Here is a 27,358-nt window from a genome sequence, read left to right on the forward strand (position 1 = left end):
CTATTCCGCCTTATCTGCCCATTGGCCATCCGGAACCGACTTGCTCCTGGAGTTGCTCAGCTCTGGGAGAACTGTATTGAACCGTGGGAGGAGGATTGAGGTTCCGTTAGTCCCTTCAAGGGGTTAAGGGACGCAGTCGTGGAGGGCGAGGGGCGGGGATCCGAGGAAGCCGTGGCTGCAGTTATACAAGGCAACGCCGGGCTCCACGTGGCATCCCAGAGCTTTCGAGACCCGCGGCCTGGAGGAGGGTGTTTCCTCCAGTAGAGGGGCCCCCAGCGCAGGAGACTGCTGGGTTCCAGCAAGGCAGGGAAGAGTTTGTTCTCTATTCACGCCTGGGCGGGTCATCTCCAGTCCTTGCTCTGCAGAGACACTCCAAACAGATGGTCGCGACATGTTTCACGAGTTAAAACTCAGTGGTCGAACAGTTCAAGCTATCAACTTTAGGTCTGGCGTCCCAGGTCCCCATCCAGTCAACCTCCCCTGCGTCCCGGGATTCCAAATGGTAACCCTGCCAAGAGTCATGAGAACGCTCTCTCCGCAACATCGGCACCAATTTTCATACCAAACTCCAGGACAGGGTCCGGAACTAGCGCTCAGGAAGGGGAACAAAAGACCTGCAAACAGAAGAAAGAATAAGAGATGGAGCTGAGACCGCGCCGAGAAGAAGGAAGGCGGGTGAGGGGGGTGTCCCAAAGCAAGGAGGGTGGATCCAGGGGCGGCGAACCTTCCAACCCTTATTCAGCACCGCGGGCAGCAGTTATGCTTTGCCCTTAATAAAGATGGCGACAACAGCTTCAGCAGCCAGATTTGCCATGCGCAACGGGCTGTACCACAGGATTTGGGGCTTCGGGGCTGAGGTGGAACGAACCATCGCTGAAGCCGGGAGCCATGTTGGAGCGGCGGGAGGCGGCAGCCGCGTCGGGGATGCTGTGGTGGGGGCAGCAAAAGCCGGGGCCGCACGCCAAAGGGGCTCTGGCTGCGGAGTAGATGGTGCCCAGAGGGCGAAGGCGGTGCGGAGCGACAGGCCGAGAGGCGGGGGACCGGGGCGGCGGCAGGGGCCCGGGAGGGGGCCCGAGCGGCGGGGCGGGCCCAAGGCCCGGACCGGGGCGAGGGGCGGTGGAGGCCGTGTGGGGAGGCGGGGGGTGATGGCGAGGCGGCCGCCTTGGTGGGGTCTCAGGGGGCCGACGACCCCACTACTCCTGCTCCTTCTCCTCCTCCCTTTGTTCCCTCTCAGCCGAGAGGAGCTGGGGGTCGACGGGGGCCAAGGCTGGGACCCAGGGGTAGCTGCCGCTACGGGGCCAGGGGCGCGGACCGGCGGCGGAGCCTTAGCTCTTTGTCCCGAGACACCCGGGGTCCAAGAGGATGAAGAGCCTGGCCTGGGAGTCAGGGAGCCTGTCTTCTTGGGGCTCCGAGGGGGAAGGCAAAGCGCCCAGAGTGGTAGAGGGCTCCCTGAGCAGCCGGACGCGGGGTTGGGAGCGAAATATGGGGTCCAGGCTTTAGACAGACGCGGGAAAGGAACAGGACAGGGACCAGGGGCTCTATTATGCTGGCGCCCAGAGGTCTCCTCTTGCGGGCGGACAGGACCCTTGCGAAAAGATAGTCAGTCTCCAGAGGCTCTGCCCCCAGGGGTCCCGAGCCTGAGGAACAGCTCTCCCTTCCCTTTGGACCTTCTGGTTCGGCCCCGTGGTTACAAGCCAGTGTTCTCCCAGAGGAATCCTGGAAGAGGCACCCCCAGAAAAGTGGGAACCACGCGCTGCTGCGGGGAATTGTGGGCACCGAGGCGTAGGGGTCAGAGCGAGAGAACCGCGACATCTCGAGCGGCGAGGACAGCCCCCCAGCCGGACTGTCCCCCCAGGGCTATAGGATGTGGCCCTGGGCTGGATTCAGCACCGCTCATAGAGAGGACAGCTCCCGAGTCTGTTTCAGCACTGCGCGAGTCTCGGACAGCTCCCGAGCCGACGCCCGAGCGCATGCGCTCGCGTGGTCTCTTCCGCCGCCGCTTCCTCCCGCAGCGCCCCGGGCCGCGCCCCCCGGGGATCCGGGCTCAGTCGGGAATCTGGAGAATACCCACAGCGAGCAGGATCCGCCCCCGTCGCGCCGCGAACCGCCACCCGCAGTTTCCGCAGTACAACTATCAGGCGCTAGTGCCCGAGAACGAGGCGGCTGGCACCGCGGTGCTACGCGTAGTGGCGCAGGACCCGGACGCAGGCGAGGCCGGGCGCCTAGTTTACTCGCTGGCTGCGCTTATGAACAGCCGCTCTCTGGAGCTGTTCAGCATTGACCCACTAAGCGGCCTCATTCGCACAGAGGCTGCTCTGGACCGCGAGAGCATGGAGCGGCACTACCTGCGCGTGACGGCGCAGGACCACGGCTCGCCGCGCCTCTCGGCCACTACCATGGTGGCCGTTACAGTGACCGATCGCAACGACCACGCGCCAGTGTTTGAGCAGGCGCAATACCGGGAGACGCTTCGCGAGAACGTGGAGGAGGGCTACCCCATTCTTCAGTTGCGTGCCACAGACGGCGACGCGCCCCCCAACGCCAACTTGCGTTACCGCTTCGTGGGGCCGCCAGCTGCGCGCGCCGCTGCTGCCGCCGCCTTCGAGATTGATCCGCGGTCTGGCCTCATAAGCACCAGCGGTCGCGTAGACCGCGAACACATGGAAAGCTACGAGCTGGTGGTGGAGGCCAGCGACCAGGGCCAGGAACCTGGGCCGCGCTCTGCCACTGTGCGTGTGCACATAACTGTGCTGGACGAGAACGACAACGCGCCCCAATTCAGCGAGAAGCGCTACGTGGCGCAAGTGCGCGAGGACGTGCGCCCCCACACGGTGGTACTACGCGTCACAGCCACCGACCGGGACAAGGATGCCAATGGACTGGTGCACTACAACATCATCAGCGGCAACAGTCGTGGTCATTTTGCGATCGACAGCCTCACGGGCGAGATCCAGGTGGTGGCACCTCTGGACTTTGAGGCAGAGCGAGAGTATGCCTTGCGCATCCGGGCGCAGGATGCAGGCCGGCCACCACTGTCCAACAACACAGGCCTGGCCAGCATCCAGGTAGTGGACATCAATGACCATACTCCTATCTTTGTCAGCACACCTTTCCAGGTCTCTGTACTGGAAAACGCACCCCTGGGCCATTCGGTCATCCACATTCAGGCAGTGGATGCGGACCATGGGGAGAATGCCAGATTAGAGTACTCCCTAACTGGTGTGGCACCTGATATGCCCTTTGTGATAAACAGTGCCACTGGCTGGGTCTCTGTGAGTGGTCCCCTGGATCGTGAGTCTGTGGAGCATTATTTCTTTGGTGTGGAGGCGCGAGACCATGGCACACCTCCACTCTCAGCCTCAGCCAGTGTCACGGTGACTGTGCTAGATGTTAATGACAATCGGCCTGAGTTTACGATGAAGGAGTACCACCTACGGCTGAATGAAGATGCAGCTGTGGGCACTACTGTGGTCAGTGTGACCGCTGTAGATCGTGATGCCAACAGTGCCATCAGCTACCAGATCACAGGTGGCAACACCCGGAATCGGTTTGCTATCAGCACCCAGGGGGGTGTAGGTCTGGTGACACTGGCTCTGCCATTGGACTACAAGCAGGAACGCTACTTCAAGCTGGTGCTAACTGCTTCTGACCGTGCGCTTCACGACCACTGCTATGTGCACATCAATATCACAGATGCCAACACTCACCGGCCTGTATTTCAAAGTGCCCACTACTCAGTGAGCGTGAATGAGGATCGGCCAGTGGGTAGCACTGTGGTGGTTATCAGTGCCTCTGATGATGATGTGGGTGAGAATGCTCGCATCACCTATCTCCTGGAGGACAACCTGCCCCAGTTCCGCATTGATGCAGATTCAGGGGCCATTACACTACAGGCTCCACTGGACTATGAGGACCAGGTGACCTACACACTGGCTATTACAGCTCGGGACAATGGCATCCCACAGAAGGCAGACACCACTTATGTGGAGGTGATGGTCAATGATGTCAATGATAATGCTCCACAGTTTGTGGCTTCCCACTACACGGGATTGGTATCTGAGGATGCCCCACCTTTCACCAGTGTCCTGCAGATCTCAGCCACTGACCGAGATGCTCATGCCAATGGCAGGGTCCAGTACACTTTCCAGAATGGGGAAGATGGTGATGGAGATTTTACCATTGAGCCAACCTCTGGCATTGTCCGCACAGTGAGGCGGCTGGATCGGGAGGCAGTACCAGTGTATGAACTTACTGCCTATGCAGTGGACCGAGGTGTACCCCCACTGAGGACTCCGGTCAGCATCCAGGTGACGGTGCAGGATGTAAATGACAATGCCCCTGTCTTCCCAGCTGAGGAGTTTGAGGTGCGAGTGAAGGAGAACAGCATTGTGGGCTCAGTGGTGGCTCAGATCACTGCGGTAGACCCTGATGAAGGCCCCAATGCACATATAATGTACCAGATTGTGGAGGGGAACATCCCTGAGCTGTTCCAAATGGACATCTTCTCTGGAGAGTTGACGGCACTCATTGACCTGGACTATGAGGCTCGCCAGGAATATGTGATTGTGGTGCAGGCCACGTCTGCCCCTCTGGTCAGTCGAGCCACTGTGCATGTCCGCCTGGTTGACCAGAATGACAACAGCCCTGTGCTCAACAACTTCCAGATCCTCTTCAACAACTATGTATCCAACCGCTCAGACACCTTTCCCTCAGGCGTTATTGGGCGCATCCCAGCTTATGACCCTGATGTCTCTGACCACCTCTTCTACTCTTTTGAGCGGGGCAATGAGTTGCAGCTGCTGGTGGTCAACCAGACCAGTGGGGAGCTTCGACTCAGCCGCAAGCTAGACAACAACCGCCCACTGGTGGCCTCCATGTTGGTGACTGTCACAGGTGAGGGGTGGGGGGCAAGCAAGTGACCCAGTGACCCCAACCTTCAGGGCCTCAGGGGCTCCACAGGGCACCTGAAACCAAAGAAGGATTTCCAAGCCTTCCAAGAATCCCTTAAATGCTGGGTTCCTGCACCCCCACAGGATCTGCCATAGGCTTTACAGGTTAGGTTCATAACCTGCTTAGGGTCTTGGACAGTCTGCACAGAACCTCAAAGATTCTAGGGCATATAGCAAATCCCATAAAGACCGTATGAACTGTCTACTAACTAGGGATAGTGCCCCCATCCCCAAAAGCCTGCAGGTCCTGGCTTAATGCTCTGGAGGCCACAGGGAAAAGCCAGCATGGGCCAGTCAGCTCACACCTGTTCAGATGAAGCATTACTTTGGGTCCAGCTTGACCTTTACCCCATATGTACAGGGAAGGTGGGCCAATAATTTAATGGTCATGAACAGCAGCTTACTCTGGCAGCTTCAGACAGAGAGTGGGCCCATACTGGCCTGACGGCTATCCGAGGGACTGACTGAGGACCTGCCCTTTGGGAAAATGTCCAGAGGCCCACGTGCCTCTTTTCTACCTCTACAGCCCCAGATTTTCACAAACACTCCCTCATAGGAGGGTGCAGGTGGGAGAGGCTCTTGCAATCATGCCTACTGCGGCAGAGGTTGGGAGAGAGGCTTCAACTGCTGTTCACTTCCCAATTCTGGAGCATGGACTTCTCACACTGCCAAAGAAGGCACAGACTTCATTTATCCCTAAGTTCACTCAACAACCAATCCTAATTGTCCATCCAGTGTGTACTAGGGTCTGGGGACAAGGTATATAAGCACCTCATTCTCATTTTGAGAGGTGACCACTGAGATCACAGGACCCAGGTCTGGGATGACGGGCAGCTTTCTGATCCAAGAATTCTGAGGGGGCAGGTGGGTGGTGGTCAGGGTTCAAGACCTTCCTGGAGAGAGAGAGTTTGCTGAGCCAGGATTCTGGGGGATGGGGTTGAGTGGTCACAGGGCCAGGGGCCCTTCTGGTGCCACAGAAAAGCAGTTTGCTGACCAGAGATAGGGGATGGGTAAGCATTAATCTAGAAGTCTGTTTGTTTCTTTGAGGGGATGTTGTGCTGGTTATGCAATGCTGGGGGGTAGGGGTGGGTGGTCAGTGGCCCTGGCTCCTTTTTATGTTCTGAGTGAGGGTGGCTGCTGGCCATGATAACCTGGGGGAAGGTGAGTTACTATTTAGGGACTCTCTTGTGTGCTGTTAGAGGAATGGCTTACTGACCCAAGGGCTGACTCAGGTTTCTCCTGGTGTTGGAGGGAGGGGAGAGGAAGCAGCAACTTGGTACCCTGATGCTGAGGGAGTTGGTGGTCACAAGCCCCAGACCCCCTTGTGTCTGGCAGGGTCAGCCTCTGACTCACAGGTGCTGGGAGTCTAGGCATTCACTGGCCCCAGCTCTCTGAGTCCCGGGGAAGGGCAGCCGCTGACCCCAGACTGACCACTGCCTCTACCCCTACCCGCAGACGGGCTGCATAGCGTGACGGCGCAGTGTGTGCTACGCGTGGTCATCATCACGGAGGAGTTGCTGGCCAACAGCTTGACCGTGCGCCTTGAGAACATGTGGCAGGAGCGTTTCCTGTCACCGCTTCTGGGCCACTTTCTGGAAGGCGTGGCCGCGGTGCTTGCCACACCCGCCGAGGACGTCTTCATCTTCAACATCCAGAATGACACGGACGTGGGGGGCACCGTGCTCAATGTGAGCTTCTCGGCGCTGGCGCCGCGCGGGGCCGGGGCAGGCGCTGCGGGTCCCTGGTTCAGCTCCGAGGAACTGCAAGAGCAGTTGTACGTGCGCCGCTCTGCCCTTGCCGCGCGCTCGCTCCTAGACGTGTTGCCCTTCGACGACAACGTGTGCCTACGCGAGCCCTGTGAGAACTACATGAAGTGCGTGTCCGTGCTGCGCTTCGACTCGTCTGCTCCCTTCCTGGCCTCGGCCTCCACGCTCTTCAGACCCATCCAGCCCATCGCAGGCCTGCGCTGCCGCTGCCCGCCCGGCTTCACGGGAGACTTCTGCGAGACGGAGCTCGACCTCTGCTACTCCAACCCGTGCCGGAACGGCGGCGCCTGCGCGCGGCGGGAGGGTGGCTATACCTGCGTGTGCCGCCCGCGCTTCACAGGTGGGCGGGCCGCGGGCCTGGAGGCGCCACGGGCAGAGCGTGAGGGCGGGACTACAGTGAAAGCGAGGATGGGGAATCTGTCTTGAGTCTCCCGGGGTCGGGTGCGGCGCCGCGGAGCGCGAAGCCGTGGAACCCGGCCCTGGGAGAACCTAAAGCCCTGAAGAAATGGAGGCCTTAGGCGGGCTGAGACTACGGTGGGGGCGTGGCCTGGGGCGTGGGGGCGTGACCGGAGCTGCTGGGAACGTGGGGCGGGGCCAGACCGCTAGGAGGCGTGTCCGCCCCCAGGGAGCTCGCCCTTTCTGTGGGCTGGGAGGCTTTGGAGGGGCGGGGCCCCCTGGAGCCGCGGGTGACCTCCTCCAACCTTGGTTTGACTCCTAGGAGAAGACTGCGAGCTGGACACGGAGGCCGGACGCTGCGTCCCCGGCGTCTGCCGCAACGGAGGCACGTGTGCCGACGGGCCCGACGGCGGCTTCCGCTGCCAGTGCCCGGCGGGCGGCGCCTTCGAGGGCCCGCGCTGCGAGGTGGCGGCGCGCTCCTTCCCTCCCAGTTCGTTCGTCATGTTCCGCGGTCTGCGGCAGCGCTTCCACCTCACGCTGTCCCTCTCGTAGGTGCCCGCCCGGTATCTCTGCGCGCCTCCACGCCGTCCCCACTCCCTCTGTGACCCTGAGTCAGATTCCCGGCTGCCCCATCCTGACGTCCCACAGGACATCGCCCCTCCCCGGGTGTCCTGCCTGGGTGTCTCGGAGCATCACTGTCCCTGACATCACTGCATTGTCCCTGACGTCACTGCACTGTCCCTGACGTCACCGCACCCGCTCTCCTCCTTTCCTGCTTCACCCTAGCCTGGCTGGCGCCCCGTGAAACTTCTTGTCGCAGGGATGGTGGGTGTGAGGAGGTGTCCCGCTCGTGACTTGCCCTGTCCACCCCACCCAGGTTCGCAACAGTGCAGCCCAGTGGACTACTCTTCTACAACGGGCGCCTGAACGAGAAACACGACTTCCTGGCCCTGGAGCTTGTGGCCGGGCAAGTGCGGCTTACATATTCCACGGGTGGGTGCTCCCGTGGATGTATATGTGGGGGAGTGGGTACATGAGTAGGTGAGATGGCTGGGGGGTATAAGCCTCGAGTCCCCTCAGGTTTGCCTCACTGCACACCTAAACATGTACCTCCATGTCAAACAGACATCAGTGAGGATCTTACCCCCTTAGCCATTCCCTGGGAGAAAGTCCATCTCTCCAAGTGGTGTGTGCTTCTCCTATCTTCCAAGGTACTCTGGTCCAGCCAGTATGGTCACCAGTGGATGGGACTGATCTGATGTATCCCTGGCCAGCCTGGGAGTAACTGTACCTGAGTAGGGATGGGGAGGGAAAGGTAACTAGGCAGCTCCAGACAACCTTCCACATGTATCCCCTGCACAGGTGAGTCCAATACAGTGGTCAGCCCTACAGTTCCAGGGGGCCTGAGTGACGGGCAGTGGCACACAGTGCATCTGAGATACTACAACAAGGTGGGCACCACCCTTGGCATGGCAGTATGAGGGGAGCTGGGATGCCAGGTTCTGCCCCTTAGGGGTCAATCCTGGAGGTCCTGTTGAGTGGTGTGCCTGGGTTTCTAGCCCCGGACAGATGCTCTGGGGGGTGCTCAGGGCCCCTCCAAGGATAAAGTGGCTGTGCTGAGCGTGGATGACTGCGACGTGGCTGTGGCTCTGCAGTTTGGTGCTGAGATTGGCAACTACTCATGTGCAGCTGCTGGCATGCAAACAAGCTCCAAGAAGTGAGACCCCAGCCCCTGATTCCCATGCCTTCTGCCTGCCAAAGCCCACTCCAACCCTGACCCCATGCCTGTCTCCAACCTGCCACCCCATCCTTCCCCAAATCACAAATCCTCTCTCCACTATGACACAAATCCTCTCCCCTACCTCACTGTAGCCCCATCTCTTTATTCTACCCCTGCCTCCCTGCTCCCACACACGGTCCCCAAGCACCCAGTTCTCCAGTATCCACTGCCCCCTTCCTAATGCCCCACATCCCCTTAGATTCTTCGCCAACCACCCAAATGCCTCACTGTTTCATCCTAGCCTTCAGCCCCTCCCCTTCACCTTTCCCTAGACCATCTGCCCATCCTGAGCTCTCCTTTGCACCCCCACAACTGAAGTTAGGCCCCAGCTTCTTCCCTGGCCTTACCTTCCCCCCTAAATCACCTTTATCCTCTGAGTCCTACTCCCACCCCACCCCCACTTCTGTGGCCCTCAGGAGCAACCCTACCTTGGCCTCTGTCCCAACAATGATGAGGACCCCTGATCCTCAGGTCCCTGGACCTGACGGGCCCTCTGCTCCTGGGGGGTGTCCCCAACCTCCCCGAGAACTTCCCCGTGTCGCACAAGGAGTTCATTGGATGCATGCGGGATCTGTACATTGATGGCCGCCGAATGGACATGGCAGCCTTCGTTGCAAACAATGGCACCATGGCAGGTAGGCCATGTCCCCACATTAGGGAGGGGGAAGAGGGCTATGTGGAGTGATTCCAAATCTGACCTCATCCTTGTTTCCTTTGCTGGCAAACATTGTGCCATAGCTTAACCCTTAGGGCCTGTCTCCTTCCAACTCCATCTTGAGAGAATCTGGGGCTAAAATCATGGCCACTTTGGCCCCTCTGGACCCCTGTGTCCTGTCTAATACTTGTGCCCCCTGCCCCCCACGTTCTCACATCTGCCATGTGCCTTCCTCTCCCAGGCTGCCAGGCCAAGCTGCACTTTTGCGACTCGGGTCCCTGTAAGAACAGCGGCTTCTGCTCAGAACGCTGGGGTGGCTTCAGCTGCGACTGCCCTGTGGGCTTCGGTGGCAAAGACTGTAGGCTCAGTGAGTGGGCATCATGGGGCAAGAGGGGCCTGCAGGGTAAGGTCTTTTCCTCAGGTGGGACCTGTGATCTTCTTCCTTTTATCCCCCCAGCCATGGCCCATCCCCATCATTTCCGTGGCAATGGGACGCTGAGCTGGGACTTTGGAAATGACATGACTGTGTCTGTGCCGTGGTACCTGGGGCTGGCATTTCGGACACGGGCGACTCAGGGGGTCCTGATGCAAGTGCAGGCTGGGCCACACAGCACACTCCTCTGTCAGGTGTGTCTGTCTTCCTGGCCCCTCCCTAGACCCTCAACTCTCAACCTCTAATGCCACCAGCAACATTCCTGATCTGTTACAACCTAGTCCTGCCAGGTGTACTGACCATACTTGACCCTGCTCTGGACCCTGGCCCTTGATCCTCTTCCCCACCATAATATCCTCTGCAGGTGCAGGGCCCCAGCATATCTTTTTTTGTGCTAGCTGCACCAATCCATAATCCCTGATCTTGACCTCTGAGTCCCCTAACTTCACTCTCAGGGACATGGTGTCCCTATGGCACAATGCCCTGTGTGCCAGATATAGCCTTAGCCCTGCAGTTCTGATGTCTGAACCCCCTGATCTCACCTCTTGACTCTCCAAGCCCCAGCCCAACTTGGGGCCCTGACCCCAGCGCTGTGCTTCTCTATCTGCAGCTGGATCGGGGGTTGCTGTCGGTGACAGTGACCAGGGGCTCGGGCCGTGCTGCCCACCTCCTTCTGGACCAGGTGACTGTCAGTGATGGCCGGTGGCACGATCTGCGGTTGGAATTGCAGGAGGAGCCAGGTGGCCGGCGGGGCCACCATGTCCTCATGGTCTCACTGGACTATAGCCTCTTCCAGGTCTGATCTCTGACTCTTGGGTAGTCCGTTAGTCTCCCAACCAGACCCACCTCATTTGACCCCTCTCTAGTCCAGATCCCCTCAACTGTCTCCACTGTACATCACTCTCCCTGCAGTCCCTTCCTCATGCCCTTGCTTTGAGCCCACCCTGCCAGCCAGGCCTGCTCAGGTTAGAGAGGCTATCCAGATTTCTGGCCTGGTCTTGGGGTACCTCTGCAGCCAGTACATTCCCTAACTCTTGGGAACCCCTTCTGGCCTCTGCCCTGATCTCCCTGTCTCAAAGCTCTGAAATTTCAGGGTCTATTCTGGGTCCAGGAAAGAGAGGCCTGTCTGAGCCCAGCTCTTTACTGAAACCTTGCTATTATCCATCCCCCACACTCCAGCAGGTCCTCCGCACTCAGGGGCAGCACATGCCCAGACCATTCTCCTGGTCCAGAGGGACAGAGGATGGTCATGCAGGGCTAGGACAAGGCCAAGACTGACTCTAGGGTAGGGCAGGGATCCATCAGGTGCCCCCACACCCCCAGTGCTGACTGTACCCCTCCCCCAGGACACCATGGCAGTGGGGAGTGAACTGCAGGGCCTGAAGGTAAAGCGACTCCATGTGGGAGGCCTGCCCCCCAGCAGTGAAGAGGAGGTTCCTCAGGGTCTGGTTGGCTGTATCCAGGTGGGGGTCAGCACGGGAACATGATTTGGGCCATTAGGGTGCATGGTCAGTGGTCAGGAGCACCTTGGGACTTGAAAAGCTGCATTCACATAGGGGTTGGCATGGGGAGGAGATGTGACCCAGAGCCATCAGAGATAGGCCTTTCTGTGCTGTTGGCGGTGAGGGTCTAGCTTACATTATCAAGGGTCATTAGAGGTCTGTGTCAGGGACAGCACGATTAGGGGTCCCATGGGGGGCTGAGTTGGGGATATTGGGGTCAGGGTCTGGGCTTTTTGGGGGGTTTGAGGGAGACTGCATGTCAGGTGGCTGGCTCTGTAGGGGCTGAGATGCTTTGACATGGGGCTCACACCTTGCTGGCTGTGTCCATAGGGGGTATGGCTTGGCCCCACGCCCTCGGGATCCCCAGCCCTGCTTCCTCCTAGCCACCGAGTGAACGTGGAACCTGGTTGTATAGTGACCAACGCCTGTGCATCTGGACCCTGCCCACCCCACGCTGACTGCCGAGACCTCTGGCAGACCTTTTCTTGTACCTGCTGGCCAGGTGTGAATTGGGGTTGGGGCAGGGTGGATTTGGGTAGGAACTGGGGGCTCATGGTAAAGACTGGGATCACTGGAAGGACAGGTACCTGCTTCCTCCCATGCTCTGTGGCCAGTGTCCTGAGCTCGCTGACCCAACCTGCAGGTTACTATGGCCCAGGGTGTGTGGACGCCTGCCTCTTGAATCCCTGTCAGAACCAGGGGTCATGCCGCCACCTTCCAGGAGCTCCCCATGGCTATACCTGTGATTGTGCAGGTGGCTATTTCGGGCACCACTGTGAGCACAGGTGAGGGGCTGGAGACTGAGATGATGGAAAGACCTGGGGTGGGGGGAGGGAGTTGTCACTGAGATATCTTGGAGGCATCTCACATCTCACCTGGCTGTCTACCTCCAGGATGGACCAGCAGTGCCCACGGGGCTGGTGGGGGAGCCCAACCTGTGGCCCTTGCAACTGTGACGTTCACAAGGGCTTTGACCCCAACTGTAACAAGACAAATGGGCAGTGTCACTGCAAGGTATGCCTGGCCCCTGACCCCTGACCTTTTAACTTTTCTCTAGCCATGATTTGTGATTCTTATCGAGCTTGCTGATCTCTGCCACCTGATTTAGGCCCTAGCCTCTTACCCCTGTCCTGTCATCTAACTGCCACCTCTAGTCCTTGATGTCTGATTCCTCCCTTACATTTCATTTGAAGCCCAATCTTCCTTCTGGCCTGTGAGTACTGTTCTCTTGACCCTTTGCCCTTGATTCCACTCATTCCTCAAGCCCTGACCTGAGACCCCTACCTTAAGCCCCGATCTCTGACCTCAGGCCCCTGATCCATTCTCGAATAGGAGTTCCACTACCGACCACGGGGCAGCGACTCATGCCTCCCATGTGACTGCTACCCTGTGGGCTCCACCTCGCGTTCATGTGCACCCCACAGCGGGCAGTGCCCCTGTCGCCCAGGAGCCCTTGGCCGCCAGTGCAACAGCTGTGACAGTCCTTTTGCGGAGGTGACGGCCAGTGGCTGCCGAGGTGAGCAGGCTCCACGCAGCTCCACATGTAGAGGGCTGGCTCTGGCATGCTGCCACCAAGCTTTCTGGCGTGTTTGACTCCTTGGGTAGGGCTCTGGGAAGTGTTTCCTGAAGGAGACCACTGATACCTAGACGCCCCCCACGTTTGTCCCAGATACTTTGATGACTTGTTACAGAACCTGACAGGCCAGCTCCTGTAAGGCCAGAGAGGGAGTGCTGGATAGTGGGTCTGATGTGGGTGGTAAAGGAGTAGTGGGTGTGGCTATCATTTTCCCCAGTCCCTGGCTGCCTGGTTCAGTGCTTCCTCTCTCTTTAGTGCTCTATGATGCCTGCCCCAAGTCCCTGAGATCTGGCGTGTGGTGGCCCCAGACCAAGTTTGGCATGATGGCCTCCGTGCCCTGTCCTCGAGGGGCCCTGGGTGAGTACCTGGGGGACAGGGGCATCATTGAGGGTGGGAGTAGGTCTGGCCTCCGACTGCTGGAGCCACTTCTTTTCCTGAGTTGGGTGGCATTGCTCCTGCAAAGAAGTGGGAGTGGGGTAGGGGTCCATGTGGGCTCCTCAATACCTCCTAGGGGGTCTGGGTCCCTCCCCACCCCCTCATTGAGCCTCCATCTGTTTCTCTTGGCTTCTGGGCAGGATTGCGGGGTGCAGGTAAGGGGTACGTGTTTGCTCAGGTGTGCTGCGCCCCCCCACCCCACTGCCAGAGCTTTTGCAGACCCCTCCCACTGCCTGAAATCCCTGCGGACCCATCCCCACTGCCTGAGGTCTCTAAAAGCTACTCTCAGCTGCTTGAAGTCCCTGGAGGCCCCTTCCCACTGTCTGAGGATGCTGGAGGCCCTTTTCTGATGCTTGAGGTCCTCAGAGGCCCCTTCCCACTGCCTGAGGACCCTGCAGACCCCTCCCCACTTCCTAAGATCCTTGCAGACCCCCTCCTCAGTTCCTGAGGTCCCTTCAGGCCTTTTCCTATGTCGAAATCACGAAAAACGCCCTCCTCTCTATTTGAGGACCCTATAGACTCCTCCCTGCTGCCTGAGGGCCTCCCCACTGCCTGAGGTCCTTGCAGAACCCTCCCTGCTGCTTGAGGTCTCCACAGTGGCTGGACAGAGATCATCTCTGTATGCATGCTCATGTGTGTGTCTTTCTGTGCCTGTGCACGTGTCTGTGTGTCTGTCTTGGGGGGGTTCTGTGTTCAAGTTAGGGTCCCTCTTGCTGGTGGCTATGAGCTCTCTTAAGACCCAGGTCAATTCTCATTCAACCCCCATCCCCATCTCACAGACAAGGGCAAGAGGGCAGCAGAGTCCACCACTGGGACAGTTGAAGCTAGTGTGATAACTTTCACCCCACCCTCACTTTGGTCACACAATACTCCTGGAAACCTTGGTCTGTGTGTGCATACATGGAGAGAGCATGTGTGTCTGTGTGTTTGTCCTGATCCACTCCACACGTCCGTGTATGTGCAGACGTGGGCACTGGTCTGTGTGTTTGCTTGCCCTGGGCCACATGTCTGTGAATGTGCTCTGGCCCGTGTGTGTGTGTGTGTGTGTGTGTGTGTGTGTGTGTGTGTGTGTAAGAGAGAGAGACAGAGAGAGCGCACACCTTTCTGCTCTGCTTTATGTAATCAGTGGTTCTGAATGGCCCACAGGCCCCCTGAGACTGATAGGCAGCTGGGACCTGCTTGGGCTGGGAGCTTGTCCAGCCACAGATGCCTACTATTCTGGTCTCTGCTTCAGAGCTCCCCCTGGGTTGGGGGAGGGTGCTGTGCTCATCAGATCAGTGAAGGTGTTCCGGCCCCAGGCCTGACCATGGTTCACCTGTCCCTAGGTGCTGCTGTGAGGCTGTGTGATGAGGACCAGGGTTGGCTGGAGCCTGACCTCTTCAACTGTACCTCCCCTGCCTTTCGAGAACTCAACCTGCTGGTGAGACTGCCCAGACCTGACCCTGCACTCAAGACCTGCGCTAGCCCTGGCCCTGGCCTCAGCTTCCCCAGGCCTGGGCTGGGGCCCAGACATCATACCCCAGCCTTTGACCTCCTGGGCTTTTCCTGGTTGCCCTTTAATCTGGCCAAACCCTTCTTCCTGTGAAGCTTTTGAGAAAGGCCTAAGGGACCACAGAGCGACCATCCCCATCTTTGTCCTGGCAGCTGGATGGCCTAGAGCTGAATAAGACAGCACTGGATACTGTGGAGGCCAAGAAGCTGGCCCAAAGGCTGCGGGAGGTGACTGGCCACACCGACCACTACTTTAGTCAAGATGTCCGAGTCACTGCCCGACTGCTGGCCCACCTGCTGGCCTTTGAGAGTCACCAGCAGGGCTTTGGGCTGACAGCCACACAGGATGCCCACTTCAATGAGGTGGGCCTATTTCCTGTGCTCCCCATCTCCTGGACCCCTGCTCAGGCCCCTCCTAACCCTGGGGAAGTAAAGGCCCTGGGCTCTCCCTCTTCCCTTGTCCTCTCCCAACCCACCCCCTTGCCGGCTGGGGTGTGTCTGAGCACCCAGCCATAACCCTCAGACCTGCCTTGTCTCCCCTCACATGTCCTCACCTGGCTGAGCCCACTTTCATCTCCCTGATTCTAGAATCTGCTGTGGGCTGGCTCTGCACTGCTTGCCCCAGAGACCGGGGACCTGTGGGCAGCACTGGGGCAGCGGGCCCCTGGGGGCTCCCCAGGCAGCGCAGGGCTGGTGCAGCATCTGGAGGAGTATGCAGCCACGCTTGCAAGGAATATGGAGCTCACATATCTGAATCCCGTGGGGCTGGTGACGCCCAACATCAGTATGTGGCGAGTGGCATGGGGGGGAGGCAGGAAGGGGGCTGTGAAAGGGCAAGGACCTGGAAATCTGAGGGGCTGGGGGCTATTGATGTCAACATTAGTAGCGGGAGGCTGTGCCACCTCCCTCAGTGCTTTGCAGGGATGGGCTCTGTGCTGGTAGCAATGAAGTGAGGGATTGTGGGACTTGGGTATAAGATGCAGATAGGAGGGTGTGGGGCCTTCTGCATGGGGAGGAGATCCTTGTTGGGTCTCACCCCTCTTCTTCCTGGGCAGTGCTCAGCATCGACCGCATGGAGCACCCCAGTCCCACCCGGGGAACCCGTCGCTACCCTCGTTACCACAGCAACCTTTTCCGGGGCCAGGATGCCTGGGATCCTCACACACACGTGCTGCTGCCTCCCCAGTCCCCACGGCCATCCCCACCTGAAGGTGAGATCCCTTGGGTGACCCCTGGCCCGGGTCCTGTTTCCCTATCCCACCTCTTTCACCAGATAGTATATTGCCCTCCTGCCAGTTCTGCCCTTGTCAGACCCACGCCACGTCAGACCCCTGTGTGAGACCCTCCCATGTCAGCCCCCCCACACTGCTCTCGCCTCGCCGGACTCTCTCCCTCACCACAGATGATCTCTCCCACGCCTTGATATTCAGGATCCAGCCCTGGAGAGCCCATATCCCCTTCATGGGTTCCTGCTTTCTCCATCTCCCAGACCTGGACCTACAGGGAAGAGATTCCCATGCTTGATGCTGCGATGGGTTGGTTCAGAGCTGGGTTTGTGGGTGCTTGGGGTCAGAGGTCACTGACAGTGGTTCTTCCCCCTCACCTGGCAGTTCTGTCCACAAGCAGCAGCAGCATGGAAAACTACACCTCCTCAAGTGTGGGCCCCCCTCCGGTCCCCCCGGAGCCTGAGCCTGAGCCTGGGATCTCCATTGTCATCCTCCTCGTTTACCGCACCTTGGGGGGGCTGCTCCCTGCCCAGTTCCAGGCCGAGCGCCGCGGCGCCAGGTACCACGGGGGGCATTACTTCCAGGCCTCTCACCCCTGAGTTGCCTGTAAGCTTCTACCCGGTCTAGCACCCATTTTTTCGTGGGCAAATGAGCAAGTTCACAGTCATCCTGAGACAGCTCCCATGTGCAGCTCCAGGGAGCCTTGTCCGTGCTGGCTTCTAGGTGAATCATGTTCTGTGGAGTTGTGCAGGGTTGCAGACAGGCACAGAGCCACAGGTGGGGACAGTCTCATAAAGGAGAGGTACATGTGCCGGGTACAGACAGGCAGACTGGCTAACAGAGGCAGGCAAAGACAGGCTGACCAATCGATGGAGGTCAGATCGGGGTGGCAGGGACGGCAGTTTGAGGTAGACAGTCTGAAGCTGCTCAGGCCATAGACCCCAGTGTAGACAGTGAGTCTGAAGTCTCTCGGCTGCAGAGAACCTGCCATTTCCGCAGAACCATGACAGCCTAGCTATGCCATTGGACTCAGGGTCTTGAATCAGCCCAGTGGGAGGCTGAGGGGGTTCCCCAAAATAGCATCCACTCTGGGGCATCCCGACTCTCAGTCAGCCATGCCGATGGCATGAAGACCAAGATGTAGGCAGTCAGAGCTTGGGGAAGTCAGCAGGGTCTGAGCCCAGGTGGGGTGTCTCCTCAGGCTCCCCCAGAACCCTGTTATGAACTCCCCGGTGGTCAGCGTGGCTGTGTTCCATGGACGCAACTTCCTAAGGGGTGTCCTAGAGTCCCCGATCAGCTTGGAATTCCGCCTGCTACAGACAGCGAATCGGAGCAAGGCGATCTGCGTGCAGTGGGACCCGCCTGGCCCGTGAGGACCTCCGCTCCGGAAACCCTTGGTCCCCTGTTGGCCCCCGGGGAGCCCAGCCTGCCCCTGGGGCCCCTACCAATGTCCCTAGGCACCCAGGCCAATGAGGAATGTGGCTCCTCAGCTTCAGGCCCCCTGCCCCTCCCCACTGTCTGTCACAACCCCTCGCCAGGCCACGGGGCACTTTCCCGAGGGGATGATAGGTCTAACTGCCCTGTGGCTGCAGGGCGGACCAGCATGGCATGTGGACGGCACGGGACTGTGAGCTGGTACACAGGAATGGGTCTCATGCTCGATGTCGCTGCAGCCGGACAGGCACCTTTGGAGTTCTCATGGATGCTTCGCCCCGTGAGGTGGGACTGTGTTCAGAGTCCTGAGGACGTGGGCAGGCCAAAGGGCAGGGGTGACCAACACCCCCAGTGACCATCCTTGTCTCCACAGCGGCTGGAGGGTGACCTGGAGCTGCTGGCGGTGTTCACGCACGTGGTCATGGCAGTGTCTGTGGCCGCGCTGCTTCTGACCGCAGCGGTCCTGCTGAGCCTGCGCAGCCTCAAGTCCAACATGCGTGCGATCCATGCCAACGTGGCGGCTGCCTTGGGCGTGGCAGAGCTCCTCTTCCTGCTGGGGATCCACAGGACCCACAACCAGGTGCAGGGTCGGGGCCAGGGGACCTGTGTCTCGATGGCCTTACCTGGCTCAGGAAGTCCTGGAGCCAAAGCTCAGGGTCAGGGGTCAGGGATGCTCAGGTTGGGGCCCGGGTTTGGGGCACGATGCTGGGTCAAGGTGCTGTGGTTTAGGGGTCAGAAGCGGGGTGAGGCAGGAGTGGCGCTGACGCCCCCCAACCCTGCCTTCAGCTGGTGTGCACTGCGGTCGCCATCCTCCTGCACTACTTCTTCCTCAGCACCTTCGCGTGGCTCCTTGTGCAGGGGCTGCACCTCTACCGCATGCAGGTTGAGCCCCGCAATGTGGACCGCGGCGCCATGCGCTTCTACCACGCCCTGGGCTGGGGCGTCCCTGCCGTGCTGCTGGGTGAGGGCTCTGCTCCCTGGCCCATCCGGGCCTGCGACCCCTGGCTTGTACCTATCACGTGGCCTGACTCCTGCCCCCGCCCCGAGTCCCGATCATTACCCCAACCTCCATCCCTGCCCCCCACCATGCCATGTGCTCAGCAGGGAGCCTGCTGTGCCCCCACCCCTGGCATGAGAAGGTCAGCTGCTCTAGAACATACCCCTTCAGTCCTTCCTCTCCTCCCCTACAGGCCTTGCTGTCGGCCTGGATCCCGAGGGCTATGGGAACCCTGACTTCTGCTGGATCTCGGTCCACGAACCCCTCATGTGGAGCTTCGCAGGCCCTGTCATCCTGGTCATCGTGGTGAGTGTGCTGTACCTCGTGCCACCCGCGCGCTCTGCAGCAGGTGCGGCGGTGTTGGTGGAGGGGTGCCGGGTGGCAGTTGGCAGGTTTCCAGGCCTCGGCCTCAATTTCTGTTCTCCACTCGACTGGCACAGAGATGGGAAGTGTGGGGTCAGAAACTGGGCTGCCTCTCTCTCTCTGCGGATCTCTATTTCCCTTTCTCGGTCCCTCTCTGGTTCCCTATCTCGGACATTTTCTGAGCCAAAGTGCCTCTCTGTTTCTGATCTCCCTGTTGTGTGTGTGTGTGTGTGTGTGTGTGTGTGTGTGTGTGTATGTGTGCGCCTGTGTGCATGTGCGTTTCTCACTGCTTCTGCCTCTCTGTGTCTTGGTCTCTCTCTGTCCCTGTCCCTCTCTCACTGTCTCTCTCTCTGTCCTGCCCCTGCTCCACATGTCTGGCCATGGGTCCAGATGAATGGGACCATGCTTCTCCTCACTGCCCGCACATCCTGCTCCACTGGGCAGAGGGAGGCCAAGAAGACCTCTGTGCTGTGAGTTGTCTGGCTGGGGGAAGCGGGGGATTCTTAGAATGGCAGTTCCTTCCTTGGCAGGCTGAGCTCCAGATTCTGGGTGGGGAGATGAAGTCCTACCTGCCCTGGCCAGCCCCTCTCTGGTGCCCTCGTCATACTCTGCCCCACACATGCTCTGCCCTGCTGTCTCCCCTGAGTCTCCCTTGGTCTGGGTGGCTCACTGTGCCTCCTGCCCCCGTGTCCCACCTATCTCCCACACTTCTCTCATAGCCCGCCCCTACTTCCCACATATTTTCCTCATGTCCCCTCATGGCTCCCTGACTATCCTCCTGGTTCTTTTGGTGACCTCCCGTCTCCCCTAGTGTCCTCTGGAGACCGCCATGTTCCTTTGTGATTTCCTGTCCTTCCATGACCCCTGTGTGTCTCCCGCATGAGCCTTGCATGACGCATGCTTGTCCCCTTGTGTCCTTCCCTGTTCCGCAGCAGGAGCCTTCGCAGCTGCTTTCTGCTGCTTCTCCTGGTCAGTGCCTCCTGGCTCTTCGGCCTCTTGGCAGTCAACCACAGTGTCCTGGCCTTCCACTACCTCCATGCTGCACTCTGCGGGCTCCAGGTAACTGGCACCCCTCCCCACCTCCGGCCTGGTGGGGCTTCAGCAGGGTGGCCCAAACCCTGGGCAGGCCATCGAGCCCAGTCTAGAGCTGACTCCTCTGGATGACTGATGCCGGGTAGGGTGCCCGTCCTGGACTTCCTTCCCCAGCACTGTGGCTCCTGGCCACTTGCTGGTCCACACAGACCTCCACTGACTTAGTCACTTGGGCCACTCTGACGCCTCCGAGATTCTCGCTGACTCCCTTACTGGGTCACCCCTGGACCCCTCACTCCCTCACACTGACTTGCAATGACTGATCCCCCTTGCTGACCCACAGTGACTTATATGAGCCTCGACTGACCCCCTGCTGGCCCTCCTCTGACCTGTGACTCATTTCTGATCTCTCACTGACTTTCGGTAACCCCTCGTTGACCCCATGCTGACCCTTACTGACACAGGGCCTGGCAGTGCTGCTGCTCTTCTGTGTCCTGAATGCAGATGCCCGGGCTGCCTGGACACCAGCCTGTCTGGCTAGAAAGGCAGCGCCCGAGGAGGCAAGGCCAGCGCCTGGCACGGTGAGGGGCTCTCAGGGCTGGGGAGTCAGGCCGGGGGCCCCGAGAGGCCAGGGTTGGAGGCCTCTCCAGAGCTGGCTCACACTCCTGTCTGCACCCACCTCCTGTAGGGGCACGGGGCTTACAACAACACGGCCCTCTTTGAAGAGAGTGGCCTCATCCGCATCACCCTGGGTGCCTCCACTGTCTCCTCAGTGAGCAGTGCTCGCTCTGGCCGGACCCAGGACCAAGACAGCCAGCGGGGCCGCGGCTACCTCAGGTGAGCAGAGCAGCCTTCTTGGGAGGAGGACATATAGCTCAGACCAGTCCCACTTGACCAGAGGGTCCATTGCTGGTCTTGGGATGATGGTTCTACCCATCTTGGCACCTGGTTCCCCGCTACTGCTTCTGCCCTAGATGCCTCTTGCCACATACCCAGGGGTGCTTTCAGAGCCATTCCACAGCAGTTGGCTATGTGCTCACAGCCACCCCAGCCTCCAAAGCACCCCATCACATCCCTCTTTGATGGGAGGGGGCGGTTCCTGCATTTCCAGGGACAATGTCCTGGTTCGACATGGCTCAGCTGCTGACCACACTGACCACAGCCTCCAGGCTCATGCTGGCCCCACTGACCTGGATGTGGCCATGTTCCATCGAGATGCTGGTGGAGGTAGGGGCCAGGGCCGGGGCGGGGGAAGGGAGGCAGAGGATCTCCCCACCATTTCCCTTTCTTGAGAGCAACAGCTGACTGCAGTGGGGCGAGCTCCCCACAGGTCACTGCCCCAGGAGGCACCTGGTTCTCCTGCCAAGTCCCAGCCCTTCTGTACTGACCCCCACTCCAGACTCTACCTAGGTCCCCAGCCCCAGCTCCCTGCTGTAGCTAACCCAAGACCCTCAGCTCCAGGCTCTTTCTTGACCCCCAAGTTCCTCATCTCCCTGAGCCATTGATGTGCCTTCCTCCTTCTGATCTTCCCAACTCTAGCTGCAGACTCTGACTCTGACAGCGACCTGTCCTTGGAGGAGGAGAGAAGTCTGTCCATTCCATCCTCAGAAAGTGAGGACAATGGCCGGACACGGGGGCGTTTCCAGCGTCCACTCCGCCGGGCAGCCCAGAGTGAGAGGCTCCTCACTCACCCCAAAGGTGAGGGGGTATCTCTGACCCCATGGGTGACCAAGGGATATCCCATATTCCACTTGGGTGTGACCCAGGGACGCTGACATCCCCTGAAGATTCCTGGGACCAGCCTATTGGGAACCTGGGGTCATCATTAGACCCCTGCACACCTCTCCCTATCTTCCTAGTGGTTCTGCTGGCTAGAGGTCCAGGAACAGCCTGGGCAACAAGGTCAAGGTCAGAGTCAGGGATGTTACAGGGTGACATGTCATTCTTCCAGCCCCTCTTCTTCCATGAGGGTTGGGGTTCAGCCTGGTTTTTTCTCCCAGGATTTTTCTTGACCCCTCAGCCATCAAGTCCCCCCACCCCTACTCTCTGTCCACCTCCAGAGTGGCAGTCTCACCAGTAACCCTCTGCATGGGTCCATTGATTTCTGAGAAACACTCTCTTATTCCTACCTCTGCTCAATCAGTACAGCCAGAGTTTCAGGAGTCATTAGGGTCAGGGTTAGGGGAGTGGTCACTGAGTCTGGATCACAGGGGTCATGAATCAATGGGGTCAATTCAGAGGCTCCTGTAACCTGCTCTGGCTCCACAGACGTGGATGGCAATGATCTTCTGTCCTACTGGCCAGCCCTGGGGGAATGTGAGGCCACTCCCTGTGCTCTGCAGACCTGGGGCTCCGAAAGGCGCCTGGGGCTGGACACCAGCAAGGACGCAGCCAACAACAACCAGCCGGACCTGGCCCTGACTAGTGGAGATGAAACCTCCCTGGGCCGGGCCCAGCGCCAGAGGAAAGGTACGACCCCTGACTTTGTCCTGTATTTCAGGGACCCCAGAGACTGCTTCTACCCCAGCCCAGGGGATTCTTGCCCCTTTGAGCCTCACCTGCATTGCCAGGACCTGGGGGTTGCTCCTCCTCTGATCTCAAGGGGAGGTCTGCCCCTACTCCTGTACCTTGGAGACTGACGCTGTCCCGACCCAGGGGATGACTGCCTTCCCACTCTAAGCCCTATCCTGCTGCCGCAGTGGGATCCCCAGGGGCTGCCTCTGCCAAGGGTTTCTGTCTCCAACCCTTTGTCACAGGGATCCCAGGGGCAGCTGCATCCCTAGACCCAGGGAGTGTCTGCCACCCCCTGCCCCACATACTTACTTTACTCCCATTTGTTCCTCACACAGGCATCCTGAAGAACCGATTGCAGTACCCACTGGTGCCACAGACCCGGGGTGCCCCTGAGCTGTCCTGGTGCCGTGCAGCCACCTTGGGCCACCGTGCTGTGCCAGCTGCCTCCTATGGTCGTATCTATGCTGGAGGGGCCACAGGCAGCCTTTCGCAGCCAGCCAGCCGCTACTCCTCTCGGGAACAGCTGGACCTGCTCCTCCGGCGGCAACTCAGCCGTGAGCGACTGGAGGAGGCCCCTGCCCCTATGCTTCATCCCCTGAATCGGCCAGGTTCCCAAGAACGCCTGGATGCCGCGCCAGGCCGCCTGGAGCCCAGGGACCGGGGCAGCACCCTACCACGGAGGCAGCCACCGAGGGACTACCCTGCTGCCAGGGCCGGCCGCTTCGGGTCACGGGATGCTCTGGACCTAAGGGCGCCCTGCGAGTGGTTGAGCACACTGCCCCTGCCCCACAGTGCCCGGAACCTTGACCCACAGCCCCCGCCTCTGCCCCTGTCTCCCCAGCGGCAACTCTCAAGGGACCCCCTCTTGCCATCCCGGCCCCTGGATTCTCTGTCCAGGAGATCGAACTCAGGGGAGCAGCTGGACCGTGTGCCTAGCCGGCACCCCTCACGAGAAGGCCTCGGGCCACCCCCGCAGCTGCTCAGAGTTAGGGAGGACCCAGCCAGTGGCCCTAGCCATGGCCCCTCTACAGAGCAGCTGGACATTCTCTCCTCTATCCTTGCCTCCTTCAACTCCTCGGCTCTCTCCTCCTCTGTGCAGTCCTCAAGCACGCCCTCGGGCCCTCACACCACTGCCACGCCTTCTGTCACAGCCTCTGCGCTTGGGCCCTCCACACCACGCTCTGCCACATCCCATAGCATCTCAGAGCTATCTCCAGACTCAGAGTAAGCAGGCTCTAGCCACTTGCCCTTACCCTCATCAGCTTAAGGCAACCTCCTGTGTACCCTGGCCTGTGTTCTGCCACAAAATGGGGTGTGGGTTGGCCCTGGCTTAGCACAGCCAGGGTGCCATGGGCTGGGGGCAGAAATCTGGCGGGGAATGGTGGTGTGATTAGCCGGAACTTGCAGGGTGTATGATTGGTGCCAGCCACCCTCCCCTGTACCTCCTGGGCGAAGGAAGAGAGATAGGTGCCTTCCGGAGGGCTTGAACAAGAGGAGGGGGTGAGAGCAGGTGCCAAGGCTTGGCAGTAGGAGGTAACCTGGTATGTGGAAGGGGCAAGGAGGAGAGGAAGAGTCATTGCCTGAGAGGCTTTGTTTAGGAGGTGGTATGGGATAAGGAGGGGCCAGAAGTGGTGCCAGGATATGGGCATCTTCTATTCCAGGCTGAAGAGCTAACTTTGAAAGTAAGTCATTTATCCATTGATTGATCGATTGATTTAGTCAATGTTAGGTTCCTCGTGCCTGTGGGCACCGTGAGGTGGAGCACGTAGGAACTGAGCTGGGACCTGGTGCGTTTCAGGTGCCTATGGGGCATCTGTGGGGTAGGGAAAAGCAGTCGTACCTGGGAAGCAGCTGGATACACAGGAGCCAGAGGAGTGGGGAGGAAACAAGGGCTGCGAGGCTTTGGAAACCAAGAGGAGGAGAGTTGAGTTTTGAGAAGGAGGAACAGCTAGGTCAGGCTCTGTGGAGGGCTGCAGGGCGAAAGGAGGCTTTGGGGAGAAGGGGACCCCAGGTGTGGGACAGGAGGCCAATAGAAGAACCCAGGCAGAGTCCGAGGAAGAGAAAGGAAGGAGGAGCAGGGGACTTGGGGCCTGGTGCCAGGGACTCTGGAAGGGTGCTGGGGGAGGGTTGAGGGAGAGCTATGAGTATTGCCTGGACCCAACTGCAGCCCAACTTTGGGGTCTGACTGGTGGGGGTTGGGGGTGGGCCTGGGGGGCTGAGCAGGGGTTTGGGTTCAGGAATCACACTTGACTTCTCCGAGTCTCTGTTTCCATATCTGTAAAATGTGTCTGTAGTAACAAACTTTCTGAGATGTGGAGATTTTTTGAGACAAAAATCTGTCAAGTGCTTAATGTAGTATTTGTACATAGTAGGTGCTCGCTGAATGCCTAGAGAGAAGACAGGAGGCCGTGGGGCCTTGCTGATGAGTCTTGGGGTGCAGAAGGGGTAAAGGGGCTTGAGAACCCTGAAATAGGTGTAAGGGGGCTGGGGACTGAGAGGCAAAGGTGATGGGGTTGGGGGAAGATGGTGGGGGCCCAGGCTGTGGTGGAAGCCCAGAGCCCCCTGACTGACTGAATTCTCTCAGCAACCACCTCTGACTACCGCATTCAACTCTGCAGAGTTCCCAGAAGCGAGGGGCACTCCTGAGGGGCAGACTCACGGACCAGGAATGGCTGAGGGCAATGGAAGATTAGAGCTAACAGAAGAGACTCCGGGAGTCAGGGGCTGATCCCCAGGCAGCCTCCTGCCCGCCCCCCAGCTCTCCCTGTTGCTGCAGTGCTGAGGCTCCTTGCTCTCTCTGTGAGCAAATCCCGCCATGCGTGTAACAGGTGCAGGGGGAAGAACTGAAAGGAGGACTTTTATACGTTTTGTACCTTTGTAACCAGAGAGATATGCTTATGTTATTTTTCAGCTTTTCTGTCTCCTGGGGTTCTGAGGCTGGGCTGGGAGGGGAAGGGGACAGAGGGTAGAGTTTGGCCCCATTTGGGTCCCTGGCAAACCATATGCTCTTTCCTCTCATCTTACTGGGGCGGATTCAGACAGGAAGGGCAAGTAGCCTCCCACCCATTGATCTGAATATTGTTAGGGCCCAAAGTACAGAGCTGATCTTTGCTTTTTCTTGGATGCCCCAAGGGCCAAACTTCAGGGACAAGGGGTTGGTCTTGGAAACAGGGGTCCTCTGACCTCCTCACAGGGCTTGCTCACGCTGCCCCTCCCCGTGGATGTGTGTGTTTATTATGTGGAGTCCCTGCCACTTACTGCCTTATGACCTAGGACTGATGCTGTGGGGTGCTGGTGGAGCAGCAGATGTCATGTTTACAGAGCAAGGCTTCCCTTTTCTCTCCTGGGGAGGGGCTCAGGCCTCTGTTCAGACATTCCTGCAGAGGGTGGACTAGGGGGTCATTTGCCAGCCCCTACCCCTGCTATGAGCAAAAGTTGTCCATGGTGCCATTTGATGCCCTGACCCTGCCCTGTGCTAGAATTTCTTCCGAGGGGTAGGGTAGGAGTGGGGGCAAGGGGAGCAAAAGCAAGGGAATTGAAGACACAGAATGTAGGTGCCACTGCCTCCCATGTTTACAGGACCCTCCCTGGCCCTTGGCACCTGGGCTGCAGTAACTAGTTCCATCCTACTCTATTTTCTTCTATAGGGAAAAATGACTGTTAGGACCCTGTTCACAAAACTCTCTTTTATTACTTTGTCTGATGTCCAGAACTGGGGACTTCTAGATTTTGTTACTTTGTTTACAGGTCAAGATTTAAAACATTTTACAAGTTTGTTTACAACTGAAAACTTTGAACTTTTACACTTTGTTTACAGTTGAGAATGTGTTTTTCCCCCTTTGTTTACAAGTGAAAGATAGAGAAGATGGGAGAGGGGCTTGAGGACCCTGGACCTGGCCATCTTGAGGAGTTTCTAGCCTCTACCTCTCCCAGGCCAAAGGCCAGCCCTGAGCCCCCTGTTGAACAGCAGACCCAGAAATCCTCCAGAGCGGGCATCCTTTTACCGCTACGAACAATGGGTTGTGCAGGGTTGTAGGGGGTTCTGTGCAGACACCCCCCTGCCCCTTCCCCGCACATACTCTTGGGAGGCAGTTTCCAAGGAGATTAAAAGTTCTTCTTCACTGACTGGTGCCAAATCCGCCAGCCAGGACCCCAGCTCTCCTCACCCAGCAGAATGACCCCAGCCCTTGAAGGGTTAAGGGGCCCACTGTGGGGAGAGGGGGTCGTCCTTGCTATGTCCTAGGTTCTATAGATGTCCCTCGGTGGGGGTCCCCTGCTCCAGCCCAGTGGCCCTTTCCCTGTCTGTGTAAATTGTTCCGTGAAGCCGCGCTCTGTTTTGGGAATAAACTTCTATAGAAAATGGTTGTTGCCTCTTTCTGTTTGGGGGTGGGGGTGTAGGGTAGGAAGGTGGCTATGAATGATTCAGGCCAGGTTGACCTTTGGGAGAAATCTGAGCTCTGCACCCCCCTCAATATTCAGTTATTTTTAGCACATTTCGTCTGACATTTGGACCAGGTTCCCATCTCTTTCACCCCTAATTCTGGCCTGGCGCCTTGTGATTGGGGCCTGAAGTACGAGCACAGGTGCTGGGAGTAAGGTGCCAGGGAAACTCCTCTCTCTCAAGGTGGCAGCATGATGACTTGGTCTTCAGGGTGTGCAATTGTAACCTCGAATTTGCCCTGGCTAGGGGCCCAGTCAACCCTAGGAACTGCCCTTGCTAACCCCTCAGCCCATTAACAGCACTGACCCCCACCAGCCTCTAGGACTTGGACCTGGCTGGGACATCGCGTTCCTTCTCCGCTCACGCAG

General features: G+C 58.9%; 1 protein-coding gene across 5 annotated transcripts; it reads left to right on the forward strand.

The window, feature by feature from the left end:
• The first annotated feature begins 1,145 nt into the window (after positions 1–1,145).
• CELSR3 (cadherin EGF LAG seven-pass G-type receptor 3) lies at positions 1,146–26,911 on the forward strand. 5 transcript variants are annotated; one of them, XM_086698279.1, is made up of 37 exons: positions 1,146–4,893; positions 6,405–7,055; positions 7,434–7,659; positions 7,989–8,104; positions 8,474–8,562; positions 8,671–8,828; positions 9,363–9,526; positions 9,788–9,913; positions 10,004–10,173; positions 10,590–10,775; positions 11,326–11,442; positions 11,812–11,983; positions 12,125–12,266; positions 12,375–12,495; positions 12,814–12,997; positions 13,313–13,414; positions 13,633–13,647; positions 14,818–14,912; positions 15,137–15,346; positions 15,572–15,767; positions 16,039–16,194; positions 16,594–16,768; positions 17,411–17,578; positions 17,802–17,928; positions 18,017–18,223; positions 18,430–18,604; positions 18,834–18,946; positions 19,394–19,473; positions 19,936–20,062; positions 20,500–20,616; positions 20,724–20,872; positions 21,147–21,262; positions 21,575–21,733; positions 22,304–22,504; positions 22,885–23,103; positions 23,649–23,773; positions 25,168–26,911. In XM_086698279.1, exons 1-36 carry the CDS (start codon positions 1,146–1,148, stop codon positions 23,744–23,746), a joined length of 9,375 nt encoding a protein of 3,124 aa, XP_086554405.1. In that variant the 3' UTR covers positions 23,747–23,773; positions 25,168–26,911. The 5 variants fall into 5 exon arrangements, with proteins under 5 accessions (XP_086554405.1, XP_086554401.1, XP_086554402.1 ...); XM_086698275.1 differs by having other exon boundaries at positions 22,885–23,773; XM_086698276.1 differs by having other exon boundaries at positions 19,939–20,062; positions 22,885–23,773.
• The last annotated feature ends 447 nt before the right edge of the window (positions 26,912–27,358 follow it).

This window comes from Puma concolor, chromosome A2 (assembly GCF_028749965.1).
Source record: "Puma concolor isolate L17-30 chromosome A2, mPumCon1.1.hap2, whole genome shotgun sequence".
Classification (NCBI taxonomy): Eukaryota; Metazoa; Chordata; class Mammalia; order Carnivora; family Felidae; genus Puma; species Puma concolor.

Excerpts from the sequence above, each read along its gene's own strand:
- CELSR3 (XM_086698275.1), top strand. The coding sequence starts at position 1,146 with ATGGCGAGGCGGCCGCCTTGGTGGGGTCTCAGGGGGCCGACGACCCCA. Across the intron at positions 14,913-15,136 it reads TTCGAGAACTCAACCTGCTG|CTGGATGGCCTAGAGCTGAA; the intron begins GTGAGACTGCCC and ends TTGTCCTGGCAG. Across the intron at positions 15,768-16,038 it reads GCTGGTGACGCCCAACATCA|TGCTCAGCATCGACCGCATG; the intron begins GTATGTGGCGAG and ends CTTCCTGGGCAG.